At 51.0% G+C, this 27,738-nt stretch overlaps 1 protein-coding gene across 2 annotated transcripts; it reads left to right on the top strand.

Moving 5' to 3' along the window:
• Positions 1–5,661: 5,661 nt before the first annotated feature.
• Positions 5,662–27,009, top strand: INAVA (innate immunity activator; the record flags this gene model as incomplete). Of its 2 annotated transcripts, none has more annotated exons than XM_081299992.1 (10): positions 5,662–5,840; positions 11,671–11,819; positions 12,664–12,788; positions 13,322–13,438; positions 14,094–14,313; positions 19,337–19,390; positions 20,240–20,450; positions 20,682–20,855; positions 23,306–23,984; positions 25,349–27,009. In XM_081299992.1, the coding sequence occupies 10 exons, from the start codon at positions 5,677–5,679 to the stop codon at positions 25,439–25,441; spliced, it is 1,986 nt and encodes a 661-aa protein (XP_081156118.1). In that variant the 3' UTR covers positions 25,442–27,009. The 2 variants fall into 2 exon arrangements, with proteins under 2 accessions (XP_081156118.1, XP_081156119.1); XM_081299993.1 differs by having other exon boundaries at positions 5,677–5,840; positions 20,685–20,855.
• Positions 27,010–27,738: the final 729 nt, after the last annotated feature.

The raw sequence follows: 27,738 nt of genomic DNA, 5'->3' as shown, positions 1-27,738 counted from the left end.
ATTCCTGGCAACTGTTGCCCCCTGAGGGTCCCACCCTGGAGAATGAACTATAACAGGTGCTTGCGTAAGTAAGGACAGAGGGGAGGAAGCATGTCCTTGGCCAGAGATCCAATGGCAGCCCTGACGACAGGGACCCGTGACCCCTGAAATTCTGTAGGATCCCAAGTGGCCAAGATAGAGGGGATGGAGAGGAAGAAACAGATGGTGGAGGAAAAATGAGAGAAGAAGGTGGGGAGTGGAAGGGGGAGACCCTAACTCTCTGGAGAGGACATGGAAACATCTAGAAATCAGCCGAGAATTACTACCCAGAAAGCTGCTGGTGGGTCTGGGGGAACGGCATCCTTTCCCATCTCCTACTACGCAAGGGTCTGAGCCCCAGGGGTGGGCTTTCCCATCCTATAAGCAGTTCTCAATGTCCTGAGCTCCCCATTTCAGGAGTTCAGTTCTCTTGTGGCACTGAGCAGGCCACTGGCTTGACCCCCTAAGTCAGCTGTATGCATTTCATGTAGCTACTCACCAGTCTGCAGCCCAGTCTGTGCCATCAAGAGGGTTTCGGTCCACAGAGGCCACGGGCAATGCCCCCTCCTGCACCTGCCATGATATGAGCTGCAGGATGCGGTCAGGAGAGGAAGCAGGGCCTCGAGCCCAGTCATTCTGGGGTTTCCAGAGAGCTTCTCATCAGGGCATCAACAGGGCACTGTCTGGGTCGCTAAGCATGGCCTCCCTCCTGGCTCATCAGCCTGTGCAGCCAAGAGGAGGGGAGGGGACCGGCAGGGGGTAAGGTGAGCCTGTTCCAGGCCAGAGGAGGGGAGGTAGCATGCTGAGGACAGCTGCAGGGGCCAAGAGGGGTGGGCAGGGAGAGGGTTCAGGCAGCAGCTGCTAACTGCCCTGCAGCTGTCAGAAGCTCGATGATGAGGTCCCACTCTGCTCCCCTTTTCCTCACCAGCAAGAACTCACACTTTCCTCCCTTCCACTCCTCTTTCCAGAAAACCCATCTGAGGGAGAAAAACCCTTGCCCCCTTCAGCCAAGTGGGAAGGAGAGAAAACTAATGGCGGCCTAGAGGCCTTTCCCAATTGTCCCTCCAGCTCCTCCCTCCTGAGGTTGAGCGGGTGAAGCCTCTGGTGTCTGCTTCCAAGACACCTGCTCCTCAAGCGAGGTTAAGATGCCCAAGGCCTCCTGCTGCAGCAACACAAATTGCAGCCTGAGGGGTGTGCACACATTTTGCCCGACTCCTTGGAAGTTTGAGTAAAATTGTGAAATCCAATTTTACAGGTCAAGTTGGATTTCCGGCTTTTGTTTTTCAAACAAGCATTTGTGACAACATTTGCAGAAACTGCCCCCTTAATTCAGAGCCTGAGCCCACACATGGATGCACACTGGCCATTCCAGTGACTCTAGAGGAGGCTGAGTCAGGAGGATTGAGAATTTGAGGCCAGTCTGGGTAACTTAGCAAAACCCTGTCTCAAAAAACAAAACAAAACAAACAAACAAACCAGGCTGAGAGTATGGCTCAGTGGTAGAGTGCCCCTGAGTTCAATCCCCAGTACCACCAAAAATAAAAAAAAAGCCGGCATTTTCTAATTTGGCAGGGTCCCATCATGCCCTTTGGTGCTCACCTTCTCTCCCTTCACCCACACACCAACACTTAGTATGTGTTGCAGTTCTGCAAAAATAAAAAAGATAATGTTCAAGTATCAGAAGTCTTATACCTCACATACTTCATTTCTTTATTTTATCTGTCTGGTCCCTTTGGTATTTGAGGCTTTTCAACCACAAGTGTAGGTCTATGGGAACAGGTGAAATTAGGAAGTTCTATCTTTATGTCCCACATCAGTTACTTGCTAGTTGTGTGGCTTTAAACCAGTTATTTAGCTCTCTGGGTCCAGTTTCCCTATCTGTAAATGGTGATAATAATAGTGCTACAAATCTCTAACTACAAACTCAGGTTTGCAAAGTATAGTATCTTTTCTTTCTTCTTTTATTTATTTATTTATTTTTTTAGTTGTAGATGGACCTTTATTTTATTTATTTATTTTTTTGTGGTGCTGAGGATCAAACCCAGTGCCTTACACATGCTAGGCAAATGCTCTACCACTGAGCTACAGCCCCAGCCCCAGTATACTGTCTTTTCTACTGCTGTCCAATTTCTACTGCTATAACAAAATATCTGAGACTGGGTAATTTATAAAGAACAGAGATTTATTTCTTACAGTTCTGGAGGCCAGGAAGTCCATGAGCATTGGACTGGATACTTCACTCTAACATTGCAGAGAGCATCAAATGGTGAGATAGAGAAATCAGGCTAGCACAGATCTCTCTTCCTCTTCTTACAAAACTACTCAGGCCATCATGGAGGCCCTACCCTCATGATCTCATCTAATACAAAGTACCTCCCAAAGCCCCTACCTCCAAATGCATTAATGTGTGCATTAGGAGATTAAGCTTCCGACACAATAATTTTTTTGGGGGGGAGACACCTTTAACCTATAGCACAGCACCACATTACACATAGTGGTGAAACAAACCTGTAATCCCAGCAGTTCAGGAGACTGAGGCAGGAGGATCATGAGTTCAAAGCCAGCCTCAGCATCTTAGCAAGGCCCTAAGAAACTCTGCAAGACCCTGTCTCTAAATAAAATATAAAAAAGGGCTGAGGATGTGGCTGAGTGGTTAAGCGCCCCTGGATTCAATCTCTGATATGAAAATAAATAAACAAACAAACCATAGCACATATTAATTACTTTGACTTTTGATGAGTCCCAAGTTGCTGAGATGGCAAAAAATCCATTTCTTTCTGCAGAATCATGAAGGCCTAGAGAAGCCCAGAAAGCAGGATGGAGTCTGATACCTTGGTATCTGATGGACTGGCAGCAGGTAGGGAGGTATCCTGCTTCCTAGATGCTGTGAGATGCAAGAATCTGTCAAGGCAAGCAACCTGGGGCCCCAAGTTCCAACTTGTCGCCTTCTAAGGGTAATGCCACGAGGTGGTGCTTGGGGTACTTGCTGCTGCAGGCACACATCATTTTCTTTCACGTTCACAGTTTATCTCACCCCAAAGACCCACAACCCTGCCTCTGCCCATCAGTTCACCTGGCACAGTCTCAGAGGGCTCAGGACTAGAGCTTCTGCTTCCCATCCAGAGAAAAGGTGTGAGTGTGGAGGGAACAGATCCTTATTTCACAAAATCACTCCTTCCCAAGAGTGGTAATAATGCTCACCTTCAAGGGCGCTTTCCCCTCTGTCCACCCCTTAAGTGTTCCCAGAATTTTCTCCCTTGGTTTTTTCCTCAATCATTTCAAGTCCCAGAGATGCATTTCTCTAGTGGCTCCCAAACATTTTTCTCCAAACTTCCTTGGGAATAAAAGCCTCCAGAAAGGCTGCTCACTGGCCATTACCATTAATAACTTAAAGCAAGTGCACTTTACACTGAACTCTCCTGCCAGAAACCTGGGACTCTCCAGCTCCTCCCTCTTCCTTATCCCCCATGCTTTAGTCAGCCAATCCGAGTCAGACCAGGTCTGCCTCCTGGGTAGCTCTTGACTCACCCCTCAATTACCTCCATCCCCCCAATGTGTGGGTTCACCCCTTGCCCCATGGCTTCCCTGTTTCTAAGCCTTCCTTGTGACCACCACTTATACCCAAACTCACTTTGTTTCTTTATTTTTTTGAGTGCTGGTTATTGAACTCAGGTGCATTTGACTACTGAGCCACACCCCCAGCCCTATTTTGTATTTTATTTAGAGACAGGGTCTCACTGAGTTCTTTAGCACCTTGCTTTTGCTGAGGCTGGCTTTGAACTTATGTCGTGATGATCCTTCTGCCTCAGCCTCCTGAGCCACTGGGATTATAGGCAAGCACCACTGTGCCTGACCCAAAGTCACTTTCTAAAGGTGACTCGGTCCAGATTATCTTCTGGATTAATGTTCTTCAGGAGTGTGATGGTTAATGTTATATGCCAACTTGCCTAGACCACAGTATCCAGATATTTGGTCAAACATTCTGGATATTTCAATGAGAATATTTTATAGATGAGATGAACCTTTGAGGCAATGCATTCTATTAACTGAGCTATATCCCCAACCCCTGAAATGAACCTTTGAATCAGTAGACCATGAGTAAAGCTATTTACCCACCATATGTGGTGGGTCCCATCTAATCAGTTGAAGGCCTTCATGGAACAAAGACTGACTTCCCTGGAGTTAAAAGAAATCCAACAACAGACTTACTTTGGACTCTTATGATAGCTCACCCCTGGGTCTCCAGCCTGATGGCCTGCCTTGTGAATTCTAGACATGCCAGTTTTCACAATGGCATAACCTATATTAAAATTTCTCTGCATGCAGGACTGTGACTAGGGAAGCTGAAGCAGGAGTATTGCCAAGTTCAAGGCCAGCCTAGGCAACTTAGTGAGACCCTGCCTTAAAAAAAAATTTTTTTTTTTTTAAAGACCCGGGGATGTAGCAGCTCAGGGCTAAAGTTCAATCACCAGTACCAACACACACACACACACACACACACACACACACAACAAAACAACAACGACCAAAAAAAAAAAAAAAACATAACGAAAAACCCTACCTCTCTGGGCATACATACTACTGGTTTTCCTAACTAGTACAAGTAGCTTCTTTTAGTTTCAAAATAAATATCTTGACTCCTTAGCCAGCCCCTCTCCTCAAGGATCAATTTAACTTACCTAGTGCCTTTAAAGCATCTAGCTAAGCAGCAGTAGCCAAAAGCAGAAGCAGGTGGATTTCTGCTCTATGATTCACACCTTGAACAACCACCAGGAGCTTCCCTGCCTCCTGAAGGGCCCCTTCCTGCCTCATCCTCCTGTCTTGGGTGCCCTCTTAATCCTGGGACCTTCTGGGCTCCTTTACCACTATGCGGTCTCAAGTTTTCTGACATCTTCCTTTGACCAGGCTTTGGGTCAACCTCCCCTCTACAGTTTCCTGTCCCTACTTCTCTGATACAATCGTTGCGTGACTTAGATGAAGGAACCTTCCAGTGAAGGAGCTTGAATTTTGAACCACCATGCTGGACTTTAGTAGGTGCTCAGTAAATGTTAAGTGAAAATGAAAACAGGAAAGAGAGTGAATGAATGGACCGATCCATGGGCTCGCACGGAGCAGTAGGAGGCGCTCCCCAGGAGCGCACTCCGGCTTCAGCCAGCGGGTCCCCAGCAGGAGGACGGGGCTGGGGCCGCGGGAGGGGACGCGATTCGGTCTCAGCTGGACCCGGACTCCCGCCGCCCGGCAGCAAACTGCTGTGCAGCGAGAAGTGGGAGGGGCGCGGCCCCCTCCTGCCAACCCTTCATTCTTCCATCCTGGGGTCTCCTGGAATGAAACCTGCCCCCAGCCCGGCCAGAGCGCGCCGATGAAAGGCGGCACTCGGACCGAGAGGGGAGCCTCCTCCCGCCTGGGCTGCGGGATCTGGCAGCGCCGGGGGTGTCCCGCTTGGCGGGCGTCCGGAGGCGGAAGAAGGGGGACCGCCTCCCCCCTGGAGCTGCTGCTCCCACAGGACACCCACCCCCATCAGCTCCTTCCCACCCCAACATGAGGCCCCGCTCCGACTCTTGGATCAGAACCTCGAGTCCCTTCCTCTATCTTCCCCTCTTTCCTCGGGTCCTTGGTATGCCCCAGGGGACAGATGTCTTGGGATCTTTAACATTTGGGATGCTGCAAATGCCGAAGTTAAATGAAATACCTCCGGGGAGGAGGGAAGTCCGGGGGCAGTCTCGGGGAGTGGGAAGATGGCCCGGACAAACAGGTCCTGAAGCTGCGAGGCGGGCGCGGGGGGCACCGGGGCAGGCGGGAGGCGCCAGAGCTCCATGGGACAGGTAAGGGGAAAACTTAGGGGGGACCCAGCGCGCGTGAACCAGGGGGATCAAACCACTGAACCACGGTCTTCATCCTTTGCGCAGTCTGGGGGGTCTTACCGGGAATGCGGTAATTATATCAAGGGGGCGGGAATTCTGAACTCTCAAAAAATGCATATCTGCAAATCCGCAACCTTTCTCCTTCCACCTTCCCCCGGCCTGTGGGTCTCCTGGCCAGGTTCCGGGAAGCCAGACGCAGTCGAACAAAAGGAGCAAAGTCTCAGGCCGGCCTGGAAGTAGAGGGCGCGGTGGGGGAGGGGAGCGGGGTGGACAGGACAAAGGGGTTTTTTACTGGAAGCCTAGAGGTCTGGTTTCAGGGCTCATTCCTGCTACCCCGGAGTTCCCCCGTCCCAGCCCACTCACTCCACCATTGCCTGGTGGAGGCGAACACCTTTCCCAGTGGGCAGGGAGGAGAGTGGAGAAAGAAAACACATCTCCCATTTCTTGCCTGGAGGGTTTTTTCCTTCCTCTTTTTTCCACTGTTAGCTCTAGTATCTGATCATGGACTTGTTAATTCATTTAGCAAAAATTCAGAAGTGTTTGTGACTGTACTTGTCCCAGTGCTGTTGGGGGTGTGGAGTTGGTAGGATGGTTTGAAAAATTTTGGATCCTAGCATATCCCAATAAACTTCATACAAGGAACTTTGAAAAGACATGACAGAGCTGTGGGGCTACAGAGCTGTGGATATTTCTGACTCAGGACTGATTTTTTTTTTTTTTAAGCAAATGAAATCCTAAAGCAGTTTTTCTCAACCTGAGGGAGGGCTCTTGTCCACCGAGGCCAGATTCCAAGAACTATAACACCATGCAAGGAAACCCCACTTCCTCACCTGCTGGTGATCTTGGTGATGGTGCCCTGGGATTTGAGGCTACAGCGTCAGTTCCTGACTCCTAGTGTGGCCCAAGTGGGGTTCTGGGTTCCAAATTCCAAGCTGGAGTGCCCACATTACCCTTGGTGTTTTGAGTTGTTTGTCATGGCAATCAGCCCCTTCCCAGGTTCTTGGTGGCATGACGGGTTTGCCAGCCTCATTCCAAACCCTAGATTCTGTTGGGTTGGAAAATGCTGGGTGTAAGTTTTGGGGTAGCAAGGTTTCTTCTAGAATTTCCAAGGTTCAATGCAAATCGGTCAGTCTGTACTTTTGTTATTGAGTAAGGGCTTGCTGTCCAACACACGTAGCTGACAATTCTTTGACAGCAGAGTTTTGTAAAATAAAAAGCTTCATTTCATGGCCCACCAGCAAGGAGGCCAGGAACTGTAAGTTCAAATCTGCATTCCTGATCAACTGGTAGTGGGGGGATTTATAGGAAGGGATGTTTCTTGCTGATTGGAAGGCACGCCTCTTTTGGGGGGCGTAATTATGTCCTGCTCAGAGGATTTTGAGCTGGTGACATCATTGACCAGAGGACTTGTCTTCTGCTCACATCCATTCTTTGAAAGCTGGTTCCACATCATAAGAATCATTTGCGAAAGGCCTGAAGGTTTTCCCTGGAAGACAAGTTAAGGATTCATGTCTGGGTGTGCACAGGCCTTAGCTGAATTCCCTCTCTTCCCTGAACTCAGTGAGCAACCTGAGGGCACCAAGACATATTTGGAGAGAACGAAGAGGATTGCAAACGCAATCCATTGCCATTAACAGGATTTCCCATTCCATATCACATCGAAGCTTCTGCGGCTATCCTGGAAGGCTGTTGACACTGTCAATAGGAAAGTGCATGAAATTATCCACTGCTGGATATTTGATGTTAATAAAGAAGCATGAATGTTGTTATGGTTTTCTGATTTTAGAACTGTATCTCAATATAATTGGTTCTCTTAGTGATTCTCTTAATTTTACTTTATGCATTAAAAATTTTGAGCTATGAGATGATTCTAGAAACTTCCACCATCCTCCTCACTTGGATCTGGGGAGATGGGCAAGGCAGAAGAAGGGCTGCTTATGCCCAGAGTCAACCCTTTTTTGTTTGACACTGGAAGAAAGTACAAACCTGTAGGGGGCTGGGGAGCCACTGCCGCTTTGTGGAGGGCTGAGGGAGGGAAGGGCTAAAGGTTCTTTGGGAGGCCCAGAGAGCATGCATCCCACCCTGGGGAGGGACTGTCCCCTGTGAGGGCCTCTTAGCCTTTTAGAGGAGGAGGTGGTCAGCCTGGAGGACTCTGAGGCTAGTGTTGTTTGGAAAGAGGGTGTGTACAGGAATGAGAAAGAGCTGGGGCGTGCCAGGGAAGTGGAAGGGGAGGTGGCAGACTCTGTGATAGAGTTTGCTTCACAGGAGATGCTTGATGAGAGCATCTGGTCATTCCTGCACTGGGGGTTGGGGGCAGTGGGTAGGGGTGTCGGAGACAGGGGTGCTTAGGGGTGTGGGAGGAGAGAGATCTAGACAGGTGTTAAGGTGCTGGGATCTTCGAACTGCATGGTGGAAGGATCTGGGGGCTGAGGGAGGGGAGGTAATGGGATGAAGACTCAGGGCACAGCCCTAGACTGTAGCATATCTCTACCTGCAAGGGTCAGCCTAGGCCTCCTTCCCCCTTTAAAACAGGCTGGATTCCAAATAGATTGCCATTTGTTTGAGAGTCAATAAAATGGGAGACCTAGAGGCTTATTATTTTGTACAGAACAGTTCCACTTTTGTCCCTTGCGTTTGAGGAGTGCACTAAAGTTTTGGGGTCATGAAGGTCTCACTGTGTTGCTTAGGTTGGCCTCAAACTCCTGGGCTCAAGTGATCCTCCTGCCTCAGCCTCCCAAATGCTGGGCCCACAGGCACACACCATGGCCCCCAGCTTCAGCCTGAGGTTTTAAAATCCTAATTTGGAAGAGCCAACACTCAGGTTAGGGTCTCCATTTCAGTTTATGGGGAACAGCAATGACCTTCCTTGTCGGTTTGTAAATTTCTTGCTGGTATTAGCCACAGACACTGAACTTTTTACCCTGTTTTCAGGGGCTTAACATTCCTTGATTTCTGGAAAGAGAAACTGCCACACAAAGAAAGCAGGGAGATCCAAGCAGGTCAGGAGGGCGCTGAGGCGTCCCACAGCTCAGCACATTGCACCGAGGCCTTGTGGCCATGAAGTCGGGACCCCTGTTCCTTCTGGATTCCTCATGGAGAGAGCCCCGTGTCCCTGCTCCCCTCTGGCCCCGGAAGTGCAGAGGCCCAGGAGTGGCCTGCCTGCTGGCAACAGCAGCAGGATTAGTTCAGGGAAGGACTTGCTCACCTGCTCCTCCCCTCTGACTCAAGTCCTAACAAGCAACCTGGCTCCCCTGGCCCAGCAGCCTGGGAGGGACGGCGGGAGGGACAGTCAGCCAGGGGCAGCCAGCCGCCTGTGGAGAACTGGAGCCGGTCAGAGAGAGAGAGAGCACAGAGTGGCTGACCTGTGGCCTGGGAGCCCCCGAGGTGACATGTGAGGCCCCATGCCCCCCTGACCTGGGAGCAGGGGGTCTTTCCGGAACTCTTGGACTAAAGCCCTGAAGCAGGTGAGGGTAGGGCAGGGTAGAGCCGGTCTCTGGGACTGTGGGGCAGGCTGGCCGGAGATGAGGGAGCTCAGGCAGTGGCCACCCTGTCCCACCCCCCAGCTCCTCTCTGGGGCCCAGGGATAATAGGGAGCTGTCGGTGAGCTTGGACAGGGAGCCTGTCCCTGTGGCCTGGACTTAATTTTCACCAGAGAAAAGGCAAGCAGAGATGAGCTGGAACAGAGACGTCCAGGACCTGGCTTTGGGGGCACATTTGTGATTGGGGGGATCCTCAATGGCTTGCCTGGGAGGAAGTGCCGTAGAGTTTCCCTTTCTCTCCTTGCACCCCTTCTTTCCTCCTCTGCCTTTTTCTGAGGACGCTGGTCAGGTGGGCTGCTTCTTAGGGTCCAGCTGGGCCAGAGGGTCGGGAGGGCCTGGAGGGCTTGGAGGGATTCCTGTGTTGGGGAGGGGGTGTCACCTGAACCACCTTTATCTATAGCAAAGCCTCAGACACCTTAGACTCCCGCCTCCGGGTGGGGGTGGGGGTGGGGGTGGGGCCTGAGCCTGCTCCTGTGGAGTCTGGGACAGGTTCCTCACAGCTGCCAGTGCAGGGGTGGGGTCTGCTCCCTGGTTTCCTGGGTTTCCTTCTCAGCTTCACATAGACTGTCTAAGAGGACAAATTCATCTCCAGGGAGCCAGGAAGGGCTTCAGGCCTTGTCTCCTCTTCCTTGTGCATCTGAGGAAAGGTGGCTCAGCAGGGCCAGGTGACTCCCCAGGTAACACGGGCACAACCGACCCGGAACCAAGGCTTTGGTGCTATCTGTGGAGCAGCAGGTTAGCACCCAGAGTTGACCCAGCCTTAGATGGGGACCACCAAGTGTGTCAGTGCCTCCCCCTTGACCCTGGCAGTGAGGGACTGGGCTGGCCCCTGGAGAGGGATGGAGGACGGAGGAGACATGCTGAGGCACCTTCCCCCCACAGTCCCTGGAAGTCCCCACTCTGAGAAGCAGGGGCTGAGTCCTCCCAACTTTCCAAGGCAACTCCTTAGTGGTTAATAATTAATTGTAAGTGTGACTAATTAATGGCTTCCCCTCCCACATGTCCTCCTCTCTTTGTCCAAAAAGGCTCTGGGTGCCAGCTGAGACTGTTCTCAGCTTCCTAGCTCCTCCTGGGGCCTGCAGGCTGAGGGTCCCTTCCCCCTTAGGGTTGCTGGGAAGGTAAGAGGATGCCTAGCTCTGGAGGAGGGCTGAGCTACCTGCTCCTTTGTCCTGGGAGGGATGGACAGTACAGAGCTAACAGTCACCCTAAGTTCCCTAGGTACCCAGAATATATGGCCAGTCTCTTTCTTTGATATGTTTGTAAAGGCCCCACATAATCTTTTTTTTTTTCTATCATACATTCTCTAGACTTTCTTGGAAAACTGAAATTCCAAAGTGCAAGGTACACATTGTTTTCAGGGTTCTGGTTTTAATTGTTGCTGCCCATGGCACACTGATAAGCGGTGTTGTTTGCACAGGTCTATAAACATAGGTCCATTGTTCCTGCTCTTTCTGTCTCTGGATAGGCAGAGGTTCAGCAGTCCCCTTGGCTTGCTGTGTGGTCAGCTTCCCCAAGGCCTCTTTCTGTCCTGTCGGCTTCCCCAGTGGGGGGAAGGGGAGCTTACCTCCTTCCCTGTGCTCTCAAGAGGCTGGCAGGATAAGATCCCGACAGAAACTCGGAAGGACTTTTGGACTCTTGCTCAATGGGCTGACTCAGTGAGGAGGTGGCCTGCCTCTCCTTCCAGATCCTGCCTGGGCTCCGCCCTCCCTCCCCACCCCTGCTCCAGCCAGCAGCTGCCAGACTCTGGCCAGATGGGACCTGGAGTAGGGGGTGTGGATTTGGTGAGGTCACAGGTGATGACTGGTGCCCGCTGGGTGACATACAACTGGGATTGCACTCATACCCCTCAAGTACTGTTGAGCTGCCCCTGCCCCCCAGAGGGTAGAGGAGCAGGTGGCCTTCCTGGGCTTGGGTAGCTTCCTCTCTGTCACTGGCCCCCACCCCCAGCTCCTGACAATTCATGCCTCCCCTGGCTGTGGGTTGTAGGGCACCTGGGCTGACTCCCCTTAAGAAATCTCCTAGGTGGAGTTGGTGGCTCAGGAGTCCTGTCAGGGCTTTGGACAGCTCTGTCATAGAGTAGCTGCACCTGCTTACAAAGAGGCCCAATGGGGAGCAAGGCTGACCTCCAGAGAGCCTTCAGTGTGCCCCGACCTGATCACTTCTGTCTCCAAGCATCTATTCCTGAGCTCTTTTTGGAACCAAAGGGATTTATTTAGGGCTTTTTTGGTTATTGTTCTCTTTTCTCTTAAAAGCTGGGGGAATTCCAGGCTACCTACACATCCTGTCCCAGGCCAAGACTGGTGTTGCTCCTCCCTCCTCTGTGCCCCCTCCTCCCTGAAATCCACCATGGAGAGTAAGGATGAGGCCAGCGACACTGATAGTGGCATCATCCTGCAGTCTGGTGAGTGTATCGGGGAAATCCCACTGCCCTGGTCCCCCAGCCCTGAGTCCTGAGTCCCCAGGTCCAGGGGCTGGCCAGGCTGAGGAGGCTGGGAGGGAGGGGACAGAGGGATGGAACCTCAGGGACACTTGAAGTTTTCTTCCCTAAAAGGGATTTGGCCTCAAGTTTCAGTCCTATCTGGAATAGGGAACTGCAGTGTTCAACTTTAGCTCCAATGATTACTAAATTGGTGGCGCATGCCTGTAACCCCAGAGGCTAGAGAGGCTGAGGCAGGAGGATCGTGACTTCAAAGCCAGCCCCAGCAACTGAGTGAGTCCCTAAGCGACTCAGCGAGACCCTGTCTCTAAATAAAATTTAAAAAGGGCTGGGGATGTGGCTCAGTGGTTAAATGTCCTGGGTTCAATCCCTGGTACCCCCCCAAAAAAGAGGTTGGAAAATTGTATCTGGCCAGTATTAAGGCCCTGTCTCTCTGCTTGGCCTGAGTCTGTAATGGGGCCTAGTCTTGACAGAGGACAGGAGAGGCATGTGTGTGTGTGTGCATGGGGTCTGGGGGAGAAAGGGGAAGAGGTGAGGCAGTCTGACCTGCAGCCCTTCCCCCACTGCAGGTCACCTGGTAAGACAGCCCTTCCCTCTGATCTGTAACGTTGCCACTCTGGACAGCCAAGGAAACGTGGTGTTTTGTGGTTATGACACAGGCCACAGCAGCTAGCCTGTAATTTGTGGGCAGGCATGAGTCTGTGTGTGTGTGTATGGGTGTGTGCTCCCCCAGGGGTGGTCAGCTCGTGTTCCACAAAGGCTTTCCTGAGCACTTTAGTTTCCCTGATGGTGTCCCTTGCTTCTGCAGGCCCAGACAGCCCGGTCTCCCCAATGAAGGAGCTGACCCATGCCATGCGCAAGCAGCAGAGGGCCCTGGAGGCGCGACTGGAGGCCTGCCTGGAGGAGCTGCGGAGGCTCTGCCTTCGGGAGGCGGTGGGTAGCAGTCGGTGCCCGGGCCCCATCCCCCGGATTTAAGTTAATCTGAGGAGCTCTGGAGTCACATTTTGGGATACTGGAGATGACTCGGGGGATCTCATTCTTAAGGGAATTCTAGAAATCTAGACAAGAGTCTGGGCCCAGAGTCCCTCTGATATGGCATTTGATCTGGACACAGGGTAGAGGATAGCAGGGGCCCAGGCACAGGGAAGGTGGGGCATGAGGGGCTACAGACGGGGGAGGAGATGTGAGTGTCTCTGAGAACTGGAAAGGGGGTCGGTGCAGCCCCCTGGAGGAAGGGATCAGAGATGTGAAGGAAAAGGGGAAGAGTGTGGGACATCCTAAAGATGGGAAGACAACCCTGGGGGATGATGGGATAGGTGAGTGGTGGGCAGAGGCCCCAGTGGTCCAGTCGTCCCAGGGGCCTCTGGAAGGGGAGGCCCAGGCCCAGGCTGGTGGACAGGCTGTGAGTGGTTGGCCAAGGACTGGGCGAGTGGAGAGGGACCAGGCTTGACTTTGTTCTCCCCCAGGAGCTGACAGGCACCTTGCCAGCAGAATATCCCCTCAAACCTGGGGAAAAGGCCCCCAAGGTCCGCCGCAGGATTGGAGCAGCCTACAAGCTGGATGAGCGGGCCTTGCACCGAGAGGTAAGGACTGCAGAGACCTCACTCTTTGTCATTCCCCGAAGGCTGACCACAGAGAGACAGGGATCACGCTCCTTCACCCCTTTGCAGCCCGTGAGGGTGCTTGTCTTCGTGTGGTTGAGAGGTACTCTCTCCTGGGTAATCCAGATCACCAGGGAGAAGCATGTCACCTCAGGAGCTGGAGAGCTGGAAACTCGAGGGAGGACACTGGGTCTGGCCCCAGAGTGGGCAGAGGATCAGTTAAGAGAAGCAGCTGCCTGCTCAGACAGGTTGCTCTGGCCCCTAGGGCTGTCCTCTGTCTCAGTTTAGGAGAAAGGAGGTGGGGGTGACTCGGGCCTTGGGTGTCCTCCCCATGGTGAGAATGGCATGGTTTCCCATGGGCTGGCCTGCCCAACCCTTTGGGCTCAGGAGGGAAAGTATCCCTCTTGGGTTCCCACTCAGCCAGGCTTGGCAGGGGCAGGCTGGGGTGGGTGCCTACGCCAACCTCTCATATTGTTGTGTTGGCTCTGGGCACCTACCACTGCTCCACCCTCTGCTCTGCATCTTTGGATGATGTTATCTGCTTCCACTGCATGCTCTGGGATTAGGGACAGGACCCAGGCGGCTGGGTTGCACTGCTATGGCCTCCTGAGCCCCTGCCTCTTGCCCTGTCCCTCAGGACCCCCTGAGCAGCCTAGAGCGCCAGCTGGCCCTGCAACTGCAGATCACCGAGGCAGCGCGGCGGCTGTGCCTGGAGGAGAACCTCAGCAGGCAGGCCCGCCGGCAGCGGAAGCACATGGCCCTGCAGGAGGAGAAGAAGCTGCGGGAGCTCCAGCACCACCTGGGCGAGAGGCGCAACAGCCAGCCCGCTCCTTCCAGTGTTTCCCCGCTGGGCCGAGGTGAGCCCCCTGCCTGGAGAGGCCTCCACCACACTCGCCCTACACAGCCTATTTGGGTGGTGGGCAATGTGGCTCGGTGCCACTGGGTTTGCAGTTGGTTTGTACCTCTCCAGGCCTGGCACTATGTTTAATGCTCAACATCAGCTCCAGCTGGGCAGAGCTGCTTCCTGGGTCCACCTTGACCCCATATTTATCTTCCTGTAGTCCCAACAAGCTTTATCCATCCTGGAAGACTCTTCTCGAACTCCTTAGAAACACCCTACTTCCTCCTCTGCCAAATACACCATCTCTGAGAAGACTACCTTGAGCTGACCCTGAACTTAATCCAAGAGTTTATTCAACTAGAGTATTCTAGGCCCACACACCCTTGGCTTGTCTGGGTGTGTTGAGCTCCAGGTTCTGAGTAGATCTGCTTTCCCCAGCTTGAGTCAGGCAGCACAAGGACTGACCCCGTTGGGTGTCACTTATCACTGCATTGTTTCAGGCTGTTGCCACTCACGAGACATTTGTGTTGAAATCGAGCCCCACTGTACCCCCTCACAGTCCTGTTGGTAGCAGCAACAGCTCTGGCCACAAGTCGAATCCTTGCACCTCCATTCTCTGCCTAATTGTGCCTGTAGTTTAGTTCCTGAGCCCCTGGTCCTCAGAGCTGAGTGGCTGTGGGGCACCTCGTGAACTGTCAGCGCCAGCAGCCATCTGCGTGACTTCAGTGTGTCCGGTCTGGCTTAGCTTCCAATAGGTGGTTTTGAGTCCTGAGGTGTGACTGTTTTTCTTTGCCCTGACCCATATCCAGCTTGTCAGGTCAGGACTCGCAGCCCTCCATTCCTCCATTCCAATCCCCACGGCATCATGCCCATGGCTCAGCCCCGCCCCCGGGTCCCTCGCTGGGCTCCCAGACCTCCCTGGCTGCATCAGAGGAGAGTGGAGCAGAGAGAGGGTGGTGGCTGCAGGGCAGAGTTGGATCAGGACCTGAGGCTTGGCTTAGAGAGTGGCTGCTTCCCTCTCATTCTCAGGCTCCTATCTCTACACATCAGCTTGGCTCTTTGCCACAGCTCTTCTCCTCCCTTGGCGGGACACTTGGATGGAAGCCTGCACCAAGCCTACTTGGTGTCTTGCCCCATGCCCGTGCCGCAGGCAGGCAGTTATCTCAGTACCTGCTCCCAGTGTGGCCTCTAATTTAGGGTAGGCAGTGTGTGATGGGCACTAGCCATGTCACTTCTGGTAACCAGGAGTAGATGGCAAAGAAGGAGGTCATCGCTTGCATGTGACAGTTGACTAATCAACCCAGGAGACTATTGGGCTGACAGGGCCTGGTGGCCAGACCTCTTTCTGATTCAACTGGCTCTGGCTTGGCTGCAGGACAGTACTCCAGTCTCCAAGGCTTTAAGGGAAAAGAAGTTTTCCATTCCTTCTCCACTCCCTTGGGGTCCTCAGGAATGGAATGGATCTTCCGTGAAAGTTAGCTGCTAAACTGGGCTGGGAAGTCCCTAAAGACCAACTCTGTGCTTGTAGGGAGCCATGTTGGGGAGATGCTCCCGGTCCTAGTGGAACACCTCCTCCTGTTCCCCTTTCAGCCACAACTGCTCAGCAGCCCTTCTTACGAGTTCTGCAGTTGCTGAGAGCTTCTGCCCAGCACTGGGTTGGCAGTGGGGTGTCACTCAGCTGCCACTGTTGCAACTGATGATGCTCCTTGTAGGGAATGAAGAGCAGGCCAGGGTCCACCAGGGGCTCTGGTTAACCCTTTGTGGGACGCAGAAGCCAGGGTTCTGAAACCTTCCCAGGACCTCAGTCAAGGAGAAGATGTGCAGAGGATGTGGCTGATACAACTGTTGACTCACCCCGTGTGACTCAGAGACCCTATCTCCAACTTCAGGCCCTTTTCCCCATGTGGGTCTGGAGTCCTGGGTTCTAATGCCCTGCGGTGGGAGCTCAGAAGGAGGCCGTTCTAGACAAGTAATTCCTGTTCTGTGGCTGTCTGCCCAGCCGTGCTCACCTAGAAAGAAGGGGGGGAAGGATTAATAGTAGTTAAAAAGTATTTTGAATTAAAAGGGAAAATATGCAAAAAATGGAAAGAAAGCCCCCTAACACACTCACCCCTTTGGTATTCATGCAAGTGTTATTCAATTTGAAAAGTGTGCCAGGTGAGAGTAATTAGCCAGTACTCTGCAAGTGGCAGGGAGCAGTCAGGTGTTGAACTAATTTACTATGGTGAACCTGATGGGAACCACCCCCAGCACACGCCTCTGTAATGAAATAGGTGCTCAGTATGCATTTGCTGATTGACAGTACCAGTCTTTAGCAATACCCTCTATAGGATTTTTGCATCAATGAAAGTGTTCCTTATCTGTGCTGTTGAATATGGTAGTGACAAGTCACATGTGGCTATTGAGCATTTAACTCTGGTCTTTGTGACCGAAGAACTGATTACTTATCTATTTACTTATATTTGGTGCTGGGCATTGAACCCAGGGGCACTCAACCATAAGCTTTATCCCCCAGCCCTTTTTATTTTAAGATTGGGTCTTGCTAAGTTAGCAAAGCTGGCTTTGAACTTTGATCCTCCTACCTCAGATTCCCGGGTTGCTGGGATTACAGGTGTGCATCACTCCAATTGGCTGAATTTTTACTTCTATTTAATTTTAGTGAGTGTAGCCTCATGCGGCTGGTGATTGCCATGTTGAACAGTACAGCTTTGGGAGTGCTCAGAGTTTGTAAGAATGGTCTTCCTGGTTTCCTGTCCACCTGGGGTGTGCTGCTGTAGGGAAGGTCAAGCTGGATGGAGGGCAGGACAAAGTTGAGCCAAGACTGGGTGGGGAACGGGGCTGAGATGGTGAGCAGCCCTGAGGAAGCACTTGTTTGTCTGATCGATGCCTTCCCAGCCCCCATTTCTCCAAAGGCGATGTGTCTCAGCTCCCCTCTTTGCATAGTATCTTTTGACTATAAAACCAATCTGCTTGATTATATGAAGATTAGGGGTGCTGGGGAATGTCAGTTCTTTTTCCTTGGACCATGTATTCTAACCACAACACAGGACTTGATTGTGGGTTGGGCTGCTTGGCCACTACAGTAAGAGTTCCATCATTCCTTCAACTTGACATTTGTAAAAAATACGTCTTTATTCTCCAAGTTTTTGTAAAAACACAGAGGCAGGGAACCAGAATTCAACAAAAAGCTGTCTCAGCTGAACTCCAAAGCAAAGCCTAGCTATGAACCAAGCAAAATGCTGGCTGGCTGGCTACTGTGGGGGCCGGTCCAGCTCCTTGCACCGTATAGTCTGCAGAATTTAAGAACTGCTCTGGGTAGTTTGTATTTTGTTTTAGTTATAGATCACATATTGGCAAATTTTTTTTTCATAAAGGGCCAGATTGTAAATATTTTAAACTCTGTGCGCCATGTGGTCAATTATCCCAACTATTCATACATTCCAATAAAACTTTATTTGTAAAAACAGCCAGTGGACTAGATTTGGAGTGTGAGCTGTAGGTGTTGGCCAACTCCTTTTATAAAGGAGTTCAAAATGGTTGGCCCTGTTTACGTTTCTTAGAACTTTCTGGTAATGGCCCATGTATTAGATGCTAGCTAATAGGAGAGCCAAGAGAGGGTGGTAGTTAATAGGATAGACTGTAGTCAACTGTGTGTGAATTCTGACTCAACCATCTTTTGGTGGATTGAACTGCACCACATTACTCCTCCAAGACTCGATTTCCTCAACTGTTACATGGAAATAATAATAGCTACCTTATGTTTTTTTTTAATGAGGATTGAATGAAATATTTATATATTTGCATATATATATATATATATATACATACATACATATATATATTTTTTAAAGAGAGAGTGAGAGAGGGGAGAGAGAGAGAGAGAGAGAGAGAGAGAGAGAGAGAGAGAGAAAGAATTTTTAATATTTATTTTTTAGTTCTCGGCAGACACAACATCCTTGTTGGTATGTGGTGCTGAGGATCGAACCCGGGCCGCACGTATGCCAGACGAGCGCGCTACCGCCTGAGCCACATTCCCAGCCCCATATATATATTTCTTAGAAAAGTATTGGAACAGTAGAAACATTAGTCATTCATCATTTTTCCTTGTTAAACACAATTGAAAATGTTTTGTGAGTTCTATCCAGGTCACAGTCTCTCAAGATCTCAAAGCTTACATTTGTTTGGTGCAATGGCAAAAATAAATTCCCTCTGATTTCCTGAGTAATGCCACACTCCATTTCCTCTAGGAAATTTCTGCCATATCAACAATTGAAGAACCTTCCTCAGGGCTGGCCAGACCCCAACTTAAACTGGCCTCGCAGTCCCACAGTTCAGACTCCCACTTGGTTCTTCTCTTCTGCTGGTAATGCAGGAGATCTTAGATTTGGGATCTTGGAGTTGAGTTATATTTGTAATGTTAAAAAACTATAGAGGCCAGGCTTGGTGGCACATGCCTGTAATCCCAGCAGTCTGGGAGGCTGAGACAGGAGGATCTTGAGTTCAAAGCCAGCCTCAGTATCAGCGAGGCGCTAAGCAACTCAGTGAGACCCTGTCTTTAAATAAAATACAAAATAGGGCTGGGAATGTGGCTCAGTGGTTGAGTGCCTTTGAGTTCAATCTCTAGTACCCCTACTAAAAAAAAAAAAAAAAAAAGGGCTATAGAAAAGTTGGCAAAATTCTTTTCATCCCAAAGGCCTTCCAAAACAGCCATTTCCCTTCCATTGCCAGGAAGTCATAGCTTTTGTAAAAAAAAAAAAAAAAAATTTAAACAGATGGGGAAACTGAGATCCAGAGCACTGAAATGGCTTATTCAAGTTGTATAGTTAATGACAGCCAGGATTAAAATCAGGTTTCCTGACTTCTGATTTTTTTTTTTAGCTTTAAAGTAATAAATTCACAATATTGCATTTAACATCCAGTGGGTGTTTTAGGCTAATGGCACTATCCTGGGAGAGGGGTCAGGTTCACTGTTGCTGATGACTTATATCCATGCATTAATTTCCTTACTTCCTTCTCTTCTGTTCCTGTTGATTTCCCAGAGCTCAGTGCCTCAGATGACAGCTCCCTGTCTGATGGGCTACTCCTAGAGGAAGGTGAGAGGGGAGAATTGAGGGTTCCTGTCAAGACTGGGCTCCTACTGCAGGACCCTGGGGCTTTGACAGAATTTTCGAGTGAGGACTTCAACTGGGGAGTGGAAGGTTTAGCAAGCTCCTGAAGGCAGGGGTGCCAGCTCAGGGTCTCACACAGGCCTGGTATTGGTTTCCATGTGCCTCTGTATGAGCTTGATTGAGGGTAGGGATGTGCTCACCATCTGTCATTCTACGAGGTGAGTCCTTTGGACAAAGTGAAGAGAGGTGAATCCCAGTAGAGCCTGTCAACCTCAGATGTCTGGCCTTCACCCTGGGGCTTTGTTTCAAGTAGAACCAGTCAGAGCCCAAGAGGCCTCTGCTCCCAGCCATTGGTAGTACTGAAGAGGCCGCACGAGGGGAAGAAACCCATGTCTACAGGTGAAGAATTTACAGATGTTGAAGATATTGGGGTCGAGGTGGACCAAGAAGGTGGTGTGGTCCTACCCAAGGGAGTGCCCAGGCCAATAAGGAACAGGGCACTCGGGCATGGCAAGAGTAAGAAAAATAGGTAAACAGGAGACCAGCCTTAGACATGGCCCTGAAGCAAAGGTTAGACAGTAGGGTAATGTGAGCCGAGGAGTCAGCCCAGGGAGGTTTGTTGAAAGAGGCAGGTGTAAAATAGGACTGTGTGTTGTGGGGGGTGAGTCCCAAAGGAAAATAAAACTATTTTGAACGTATGGGGCTGGAGCCACGGCCTGGGGCAGTCGGACAAGCAAGACCTGGGAGGGAGCACCCGGCATGGCTGGCTTGGAGGTTCTTGTCGGGCCAGTTTCCCTGGCCTCTGTCCTTACCAGGTTTCTTTTACCCCTGCAGAGGACTCCCAAGTGCCAAAACCTCCCCCAGAGTCCCCAGCCCTGCCTTCCCGGCCTCTCCCACCACAGAGCCTGGAGGGACTGCAACCAGCAGGTTCTGAGCCTGGGGGCCTGGAGCAGGCTCCAATCCAGAACAGCCCTTGGAAGGAGACCAGCCTCGACCACCCCTATGAGAAGCCTAGGAAGTCTTCTGAGCCCAGTAGTGAGTCCAGGTCAGAGTGAGGTGGAAAAGAGGGCGGGGAGCAGGCGGGGCAGACAAAAGAGGGGAGAGGTGGAGGAGACCCCTCTAAGCTGTGTGACGGGGGAGTGGGTCCTGGAGGCTTCCCAAGGGAGCTGGCAGTTTGAACCACTGACTCGGGGCCCTCTTTCACTGTGCTTCCATTCTTCTGCTCTTGTCAAGAACCTAAATTCCTGTCACTGACTTATCTCCATTTCCTTTGCAGCAGCCCAGCCACCACGCCACAGGACGGGCCTACTGCCTCCAGCCCCTGGCAGCTGGAGCCTGCCTCCTACAATGTGGTCCCCCTTCGCAGTGTTCCTGGCCAGAGGCAGGGCCGTATCAGTGCTCCAGCCACCCCTGAGATGCAGGGGAGGAGGGGTCAGTCGCAGTCTCTGAGGTAAGAGCTCATCCCAGAGATGTGGGGACACTCACCAACCAGAGCTACAGATGGAGGGTGGGAAGCCTCTAGGATACAGGTGGAATGCCCTGGGTGACACATGCCTAGTCCCTTCGCAACCCAACTAATGAAGCCAAAAGTAAGTCACTTAGGAAGGTAAGAAGTTTTCTTTCAAAGATGCCAGTTTGGTAGAGCCCTTTCCTAGGATGCATGAGGCCCTGGGTTTGATCCCCAGAACACCCCCCCACCCCGCCACACACACCAAAATCAAACAAACAAAAACAAAGATTCCAGGTTGGTTGGTTTGTTTTGCATAACTTGATTTAAGATTTCCACCCTTATCGTGATTTCTTGTGCTGGTAGATACTATCACAATTGTCTTATTATTGGTCCCTGACAATGGGCAATTTTTTTGTTTTTTTGTTTTTTTGTACCAGGGTTTGAACTCAGGGCCACTCACCCACTGAGTCATATCTCTAGCCCTATTTTGTACTTTATTTAGAGATAGGGTCTCACTGAGTTGCTTAGCGTCTCACTTTTGCTGAGGCTGGCTTTGAACCCACGATCCTCCTGTCTCAGCCTCCCAAGCTGCTGAGATTATAGGTGTGTGCCACCGCACCCGGTGGGCAATTCTTTCTCATTTGATGTACAGTCTATTCTCATTATTATCTTCAGAAGTTACATTCTTTAAAATCACTATAAACTCAATTAGCAAATACTAAACCATTGTCTCTAGTGGAAATTCAGGGTTAGGTTCCAGTGAACTTTTAGTCACAACATTGTTCGTCAACTGATCATATACATTTTCTCTCACCCCCCTCATATATATATATATATATATATATATATACACACACACACACACACACACACATATATTATATATACACATATATATACACATACATATATATACATACACACACACTTATATATTCATATGATACATATATATATATGTGTATGTATATCCTTGTTTTGTGTGAGTTTCTGTTTAAAGACAGCTTATTTAATATATTTGATTAACATTGAATTCATGATCTGTGGCATTATAAATGCATATCTGAATGAAGCTTCTGTAGCATACTTCATTTCTCCACAAAGCAGCCTTCTTGTGCTTAGAAACTGTAGACACACTTTAACAGTACTTGTGGGCCCGTTTTAAATAGTAAAATCATCAACCAAAAGCTTGCCAAAAAAGTTCACTAAATAATATTATGGACAGGACCCTTGGTTAGTCTGAGAGCTAAAGCCAGAATGCACAGCATGGCCTTCTTCATCCTTGGCTGGGGAGGTGCCCTTAAAACAACTCCATTTTTTTTTTTTTTTTTTAGCTAGGCACAGTGGCACACACCTCTAATCCCAGTAACTCAGGAAGCTGAGACAGGAGGATCACAAGTTTGAGGCCAATCTCAGCAACCTTTTGTGACCCTCTCTCATGAAAAAAAGAAAGAGAAAGAAAGAGAGAGAGAGAGAGAGAGAGAGAGAGAGAGAGAGAGAGAGAGAAAGAAAGAAAGAAAGAAAGAGAGAGAGAGAGAGAGAGAAAGAAAGAGAGAGACTGACTGGCTGGGGATGTAGCTCAGTGGTAAAGTGCCCCGGGTTCAGTACCCCCCCCCCCCCAAAAAAAAAGCAACTCAAATTTTTTTATTATTCTGGGAATGCACCAAATCATTATGAATATGCTACATCTATTGATTTTGGAATTAGGAAATAAATTTGAGCAAGTAGGCAAATTCTGAAGCATTGAATAGGAAGAATAATAATTGATTGTATTCTACTTTCCAAGTCACCTTGTTACCTGGTAAGTTTCAGTGCCTGAGTTCTGACAGGCAGCATTAACCACCCCACTTGAGGGCCTGAGGCACCATCAAAGCATCTAAAGTGTGCTTATCAGGCAACCTGGAATGAGTGTTGTGGGACAACAACTATCAGGGACTATTTACACAGCATCAACACTGTATTTGGGTATTTTAAGTACTCTAAGTATTTTAAATTGATGATTTAAAGTGTACAGGAGAATGTATACTTCAAATAGGTTATATGCAAATGCTACAACATTTTATATAAGGAACGTGAGCATTCGTGGATTTGGGTATTCACCGGGTGGTGGGAAGCTGAATGGGTGTCCTGGAACCAATCCCCACAGATACTAAAAAACAGCTGTATTAATTTGTCATGAGTGGAAAAGGTTGGGAAGGCACCATACTTTGCATTTTACAGGTGTGTGGAGGGAGCAGGAGCAATGTGAAGGAATATGCAGTATGTGCCTATCGGGCTAGGAGGGGGTTCTTTTATTTACTCTGAGGATGGTTGACTTGAGACCTCGCTTGTGCCCACTGCTCTGGCCTTAGGATGGTGTAGCAAATGCCTTCCCGTTTTTAATTATCCTTCCAATGCACAGTCCTCACTACCCCAGCCCCACCTCATGGCACCTCTCTCTCCCTTTCCAGGGTGGATTCCTTCCGCGCAGGTGCAGAGGGCCGAGGTCGCAGCGCCTTTCCTCGCCGCCGCCCCACTCACTACACTGTGACGGTGCCAGATTCCTGCTTCTCCCCCAGCAAGCCCCCGCTGCCCCACCCCGCCTGTCACTCCTGCTCCGAAGACAGTGGCTCTGATGTCTCCAGCATCTCCCACCCCGCCTCTCTGGGCAGCAGCAGCCCTGACATCTTTGTTAGGCCTCTCTGTCTACCTGAGCCACCCCGCCACCACGGGTGGGGCCCGGCCTGTGGCAGAGAGCTGGCCACCCACTACCCCAAGCTGCTGCTGCCCCCTGGCTACTTGGCGGCAGGGCGGTATGTGATGGTGACCGAGGGCCACCTGCCGCCGGGCGAGTGGGAGCTGTGTCGCGCCGCCCTGGGGCCTGCTTACGAGGAGGAGGGCGCGCCACTGCGCTACCAGCGCCTGGTGCCCTCCCACAGCCGCATCGTGCGCACGCCCTCCCTGAAGGACAGCCCCGCAGGCCGCGGGCTCAGCAAGGCCGCCGTCTCCGAGGAGCTCAAGTGGTGGCATGAGCGGGCTCGCCTCCGGAACAGTCGCCCCCAGTCGCTAGACCGCCAAGGGGCTTTCCGGGTCCGGAGCCTGCCCCCCGGGAGAGAGGGCTTCGGGCGAGCCCTGGGGCCCCGGGCACAGGTACGGCTGCTCTGCAGGGACCCGAGGCCGGAGGGGCGGCTGGCAGGGAAGGGCTGCCTTCTAACAGGTCCAAGAATGGAAAATCCAACTAGCTGCCTGGTGGCGAGGTGATTCCCAGCTGGGAGGATTAGGCCCGAAAAACATTTCCTCTTGGCTTTGGAAGACACCTCCCTGCGGCGCCTGCTAATTTTGCCTGCCACATTTAGCTCCAGAGCACACACCGCTGTGCCCTGGTAGCGATGATCCCTGATCCCGATGATCCCTGATCCCGCAAGATAACTGAGGCCTTTTTTCCCCCTAATGGCTCCACAGATGATCCACAAAGCAGATAAGCTTCTTTGGAATCAAAAGTCTAAGCCAAATTAGCCCCTGAAAAGTCCGGACTTGAGGACCTGGGACAAAGGGAGAGTCTGGAAATGGGTTTGTGGAAACTGGAACCTGTGATTGCCTGACATCAAGTTCCTCCCTGACTCCCCTCCACTGCAGCACTCTGAGAAGCAAGTGGTGTCAAGAGTGGAGACCCTCTAGCTAGACGACCAGACTCAAATTCCAGTCCCACTACTTACAAGCTATACGGTTGGACAGGTTACTTAACCCCTTTGAGCCTTTGTTTCTTCCTCTGGAAGATGGGAGTAATTAAAAAAAAAAACAAAAACAAAAACTTATCTCATAGGACAATTTAGAGACCGAAATGATTAGGGCAATGCACAGCTAATATCGATAACTGACAGTGTTATCTGGGCCTCCCAGAGGCCAAGGACCAGGTCAGTGGACTGTATATAGGTGAGAACATGCTGATACCGGTCTGAGAGCAACCTTGCTCTCCATGGACCCAGTTTCTTCATTCTGGAAGTGGGATAGTATGCATGAATCCTTTCTTTATGCTCCCTCCCTGGTACCAAGGGCTCTGCAGGGGATGTGCTGCTTCTTTGAGACCCCAGATTCCCAGCAGCACAGCTGCGTGTCCCTCCCCATCACCAGTTCTTTGGGCTGCAGCTGCTATCCCAGGCTGGGTAGTACCCTGGCCCAGTCCCAGGCTGCACCCTCCCGCTGATGGGCTGTTCCATTCCTGCGAGTTCAGACATGTCCTTGGCTAGGCTTGGCCCATCCCAACCTTCCAGACAGGGAGGGTGATGAAAAGTGAGCCCAGCAAAGGGCAAAGGAGGAGGTCAGGGTGCCAGTCACACTCCAAAGGAACTTGGAGTGGCAAATGGGTAAAGAGTGGTCCCTGGGGAATATAGAGCCTCCTGAGGAGGCAGCCCCTGGTCTGTGTCCTCAAGGGATAGGATGCTGTAATGGGAGTTGTTGTCCTGACACTTCCACCTGCTTCACACCCACTTGTCCTTTCTTCCTTCCCCTGGCAGGCGCCCACAGTGTGTGTGCTCCGGAGATCGCCTGAGGGGGCCCCTGTGCAAGTCTTCGTCCCTGAGAATGGAGAGATCATCAGCCAGGTGTAGCTGTGCTCTGAATGCCTCGGCCACCGCTGGAAAAGACTTTTTCTGTGGTGGAGCTGGGGCTGTGACCCCTCACCCTTGAGTGCCTCCTCCAGCTCCCTCACCCCCATCGCAGGCCGATGACCTGGAGCTGAGACCTTTCTTTTTTTTTTTTTTACACAAGTTTTTTCAGAAGCTCTGACCTAAGGATTTATATCTGTGATTTGTCATCAAGGTCCCTGTAATATGATGATGCTTTAGCCCCCATAGTCTAGCCTCTTGGACTTAAGACCTTGCCTGTCTGCTGATAGAATTTGTCTCCTTATGCAAGACAAGTGGCAGAGAGGGCCACTTTGGGGAGTCCTCAAATGATCTGTGCCCTGTTTCTGAGAAGAAACAGTTCCTGGCCCTCCTATTTCCTTATCGCTGGAGGCTGGACACGGCACAGGCTTGTGTACAGGACTTTCCCTGGTTTTCCAGGTCTCTGGGTACCATAAACTGGGAGACTCCTTCTCCCTTTATAATGTGCTCTGTGATGCACACCGAATGGCCAGTGAAAGGTTGGTATATCCTGATGGAGTTTTGTCTTCCTGGATCCTGCAATTTTCCTGACCCCATAAATCTCCTTTAGGGACCCCAGTCACTATCCTCACTTTATGCCCTTGGCTCCCTGACCTCTGAGCCTTAAATTTGAGGCTGTATCAGATTGTAGCATGAGAGGCGAGGCTGGGGGCTGGCCTGCTCTGGTGGTTGGTGAGGACCAGCTCACCCCGGAACAATCACTCCTGGACATCAACAGAGCTGCTGTCCCACTCCTCCCTCTCTCATCTTTTCAATATAGTCCCAGAAACCAATACCTGTTTACAAATCTTTATGGAAAGACACCACTTTGGGGGCACATTCAGGACCAGGCAGCTTTGCTTCTGTTCTGGGAAAGTCTCTGTACACACACGGGAGATGCTAGATTGTTGAGAGAACGTTGATAAATTGTCCCAGTTGCTGAGACAGAGAGATCCTGGTAGCTGCCTGAGCTTAAGACCACTGACAGTCCCTGAGTTCTCGTCCGAGGGCCTCCTTTGCTGCCTAGTTGAATACCCAGGTACACATCTTGCCTCAATAAGAAAGAAGCTGGAAGGGGGAGGGGCAGAGGAGCTGCATTTCTGTTTCTCCTGCACAGAATGCTCCCCCCGCGAGTTCCCTGGCTTGGAACAGGGACTATGATTATAACAAAAGACTCCAAGAACTTTGATGCCCAACCCCAAAGGTGCAGTTCCCCCACGGGAGAAAGTGGTGTAGCAGATTGCACGAGGGTGCTGAGGTGCTTAGGGACAAACGAGGATGGCTGTCATAGGAATGTGGGGAAACACACAAAGCAGTTCTTCCTGTGCTCTTAGTGCATCCTGCTGTTGTCCCTACCTTGGGGTCCACTTCCCCCCATTATGTTTGAATGCCCTGTGTTGGCTTGTCCCTAGCCCCTTTCTCCAGTGTATAGCTTACCCCCCTCTCCCCTGCACCTCCCTGTGTCTTCCCTGAAGCCTTGAGCTTCCCAGGCTGAGCTAGGAGACCTCTGAGCATCCTTGATAGTAACTTATTGGTCCTTCATAAAACCTCTGGTGCAGTGCAAAGTGGCCTGTCCTCTGCTGCAGGGCTGGAACTGTATGGGTCTTAGTGCCAAATACATCAATAAATTCTGTGCTTTGTGATTGGCTCAACTGAGGATGAAGGTGTTTTGTGTGTGTGTGTGTGTGTGTGTGTGTGTGTGTATGCTGAATTTCCTGAACACAGGCTGTACCCAAGTCTCCCAGAGTGTCTGCCCAAGGTGGCTAAGTTGCCTGGCCTCTCCAGCTGGTCTGACCAGGTCCTGGGGAGTGGATGGGATGGGTGGGGTGACAGGAAAGTTCACACACTGCTTCCATGACTGACGGGAGGGCAGCCAGCACAACCCTTGTCAAAGCTTTGAAGTTTTGCTCTGGGGCCTGAGGATCTGGGCTCTAGGAGTCACTTCCTCAATAAAGATCTGGCTTTGTGACAGCCTCAGGTCTGGCTTGAGCTAGGCAGGGTAGGAAGTGGTTAGAGATGAATGTGGCCAAGTTTCCAGCTCTTCCAGGCTGTTCCTGATACTCTTGGCTGCCCAGAGTAGAAGCCTCTGAGAAATATCCACTTCCCTGTGACTGGAGCATGCCTTCCCAGGGTGGTGAGGAAGAGCTCTCCACAAGCCCCTTCTCATCAAAGTGTCCACAGGTCTCCCTCCACAAAGGTGTGGGTGGGAGCTCCAACTGGGATCACTTCTGAGTTGCCCTGTAGGGGCCGCCAAGGATCTG

The sequence above is a fragment of the Spermophilus citellus genome, assembly GCF_964194105.1.
Source record: "Spermophilus citellus genome assembly, chromosome: 6".
Lineage (NCBI taxonomy): Eukaryota > Metazoa > Chordata > Mammalia > Rodentia > Sciuridae > Spermophilus > Spermophilus citellus.
Note: the sequence above shows the minus strand (reverse complement) of the source record. Positions and strands in the feature narration are given on the sequence as shown.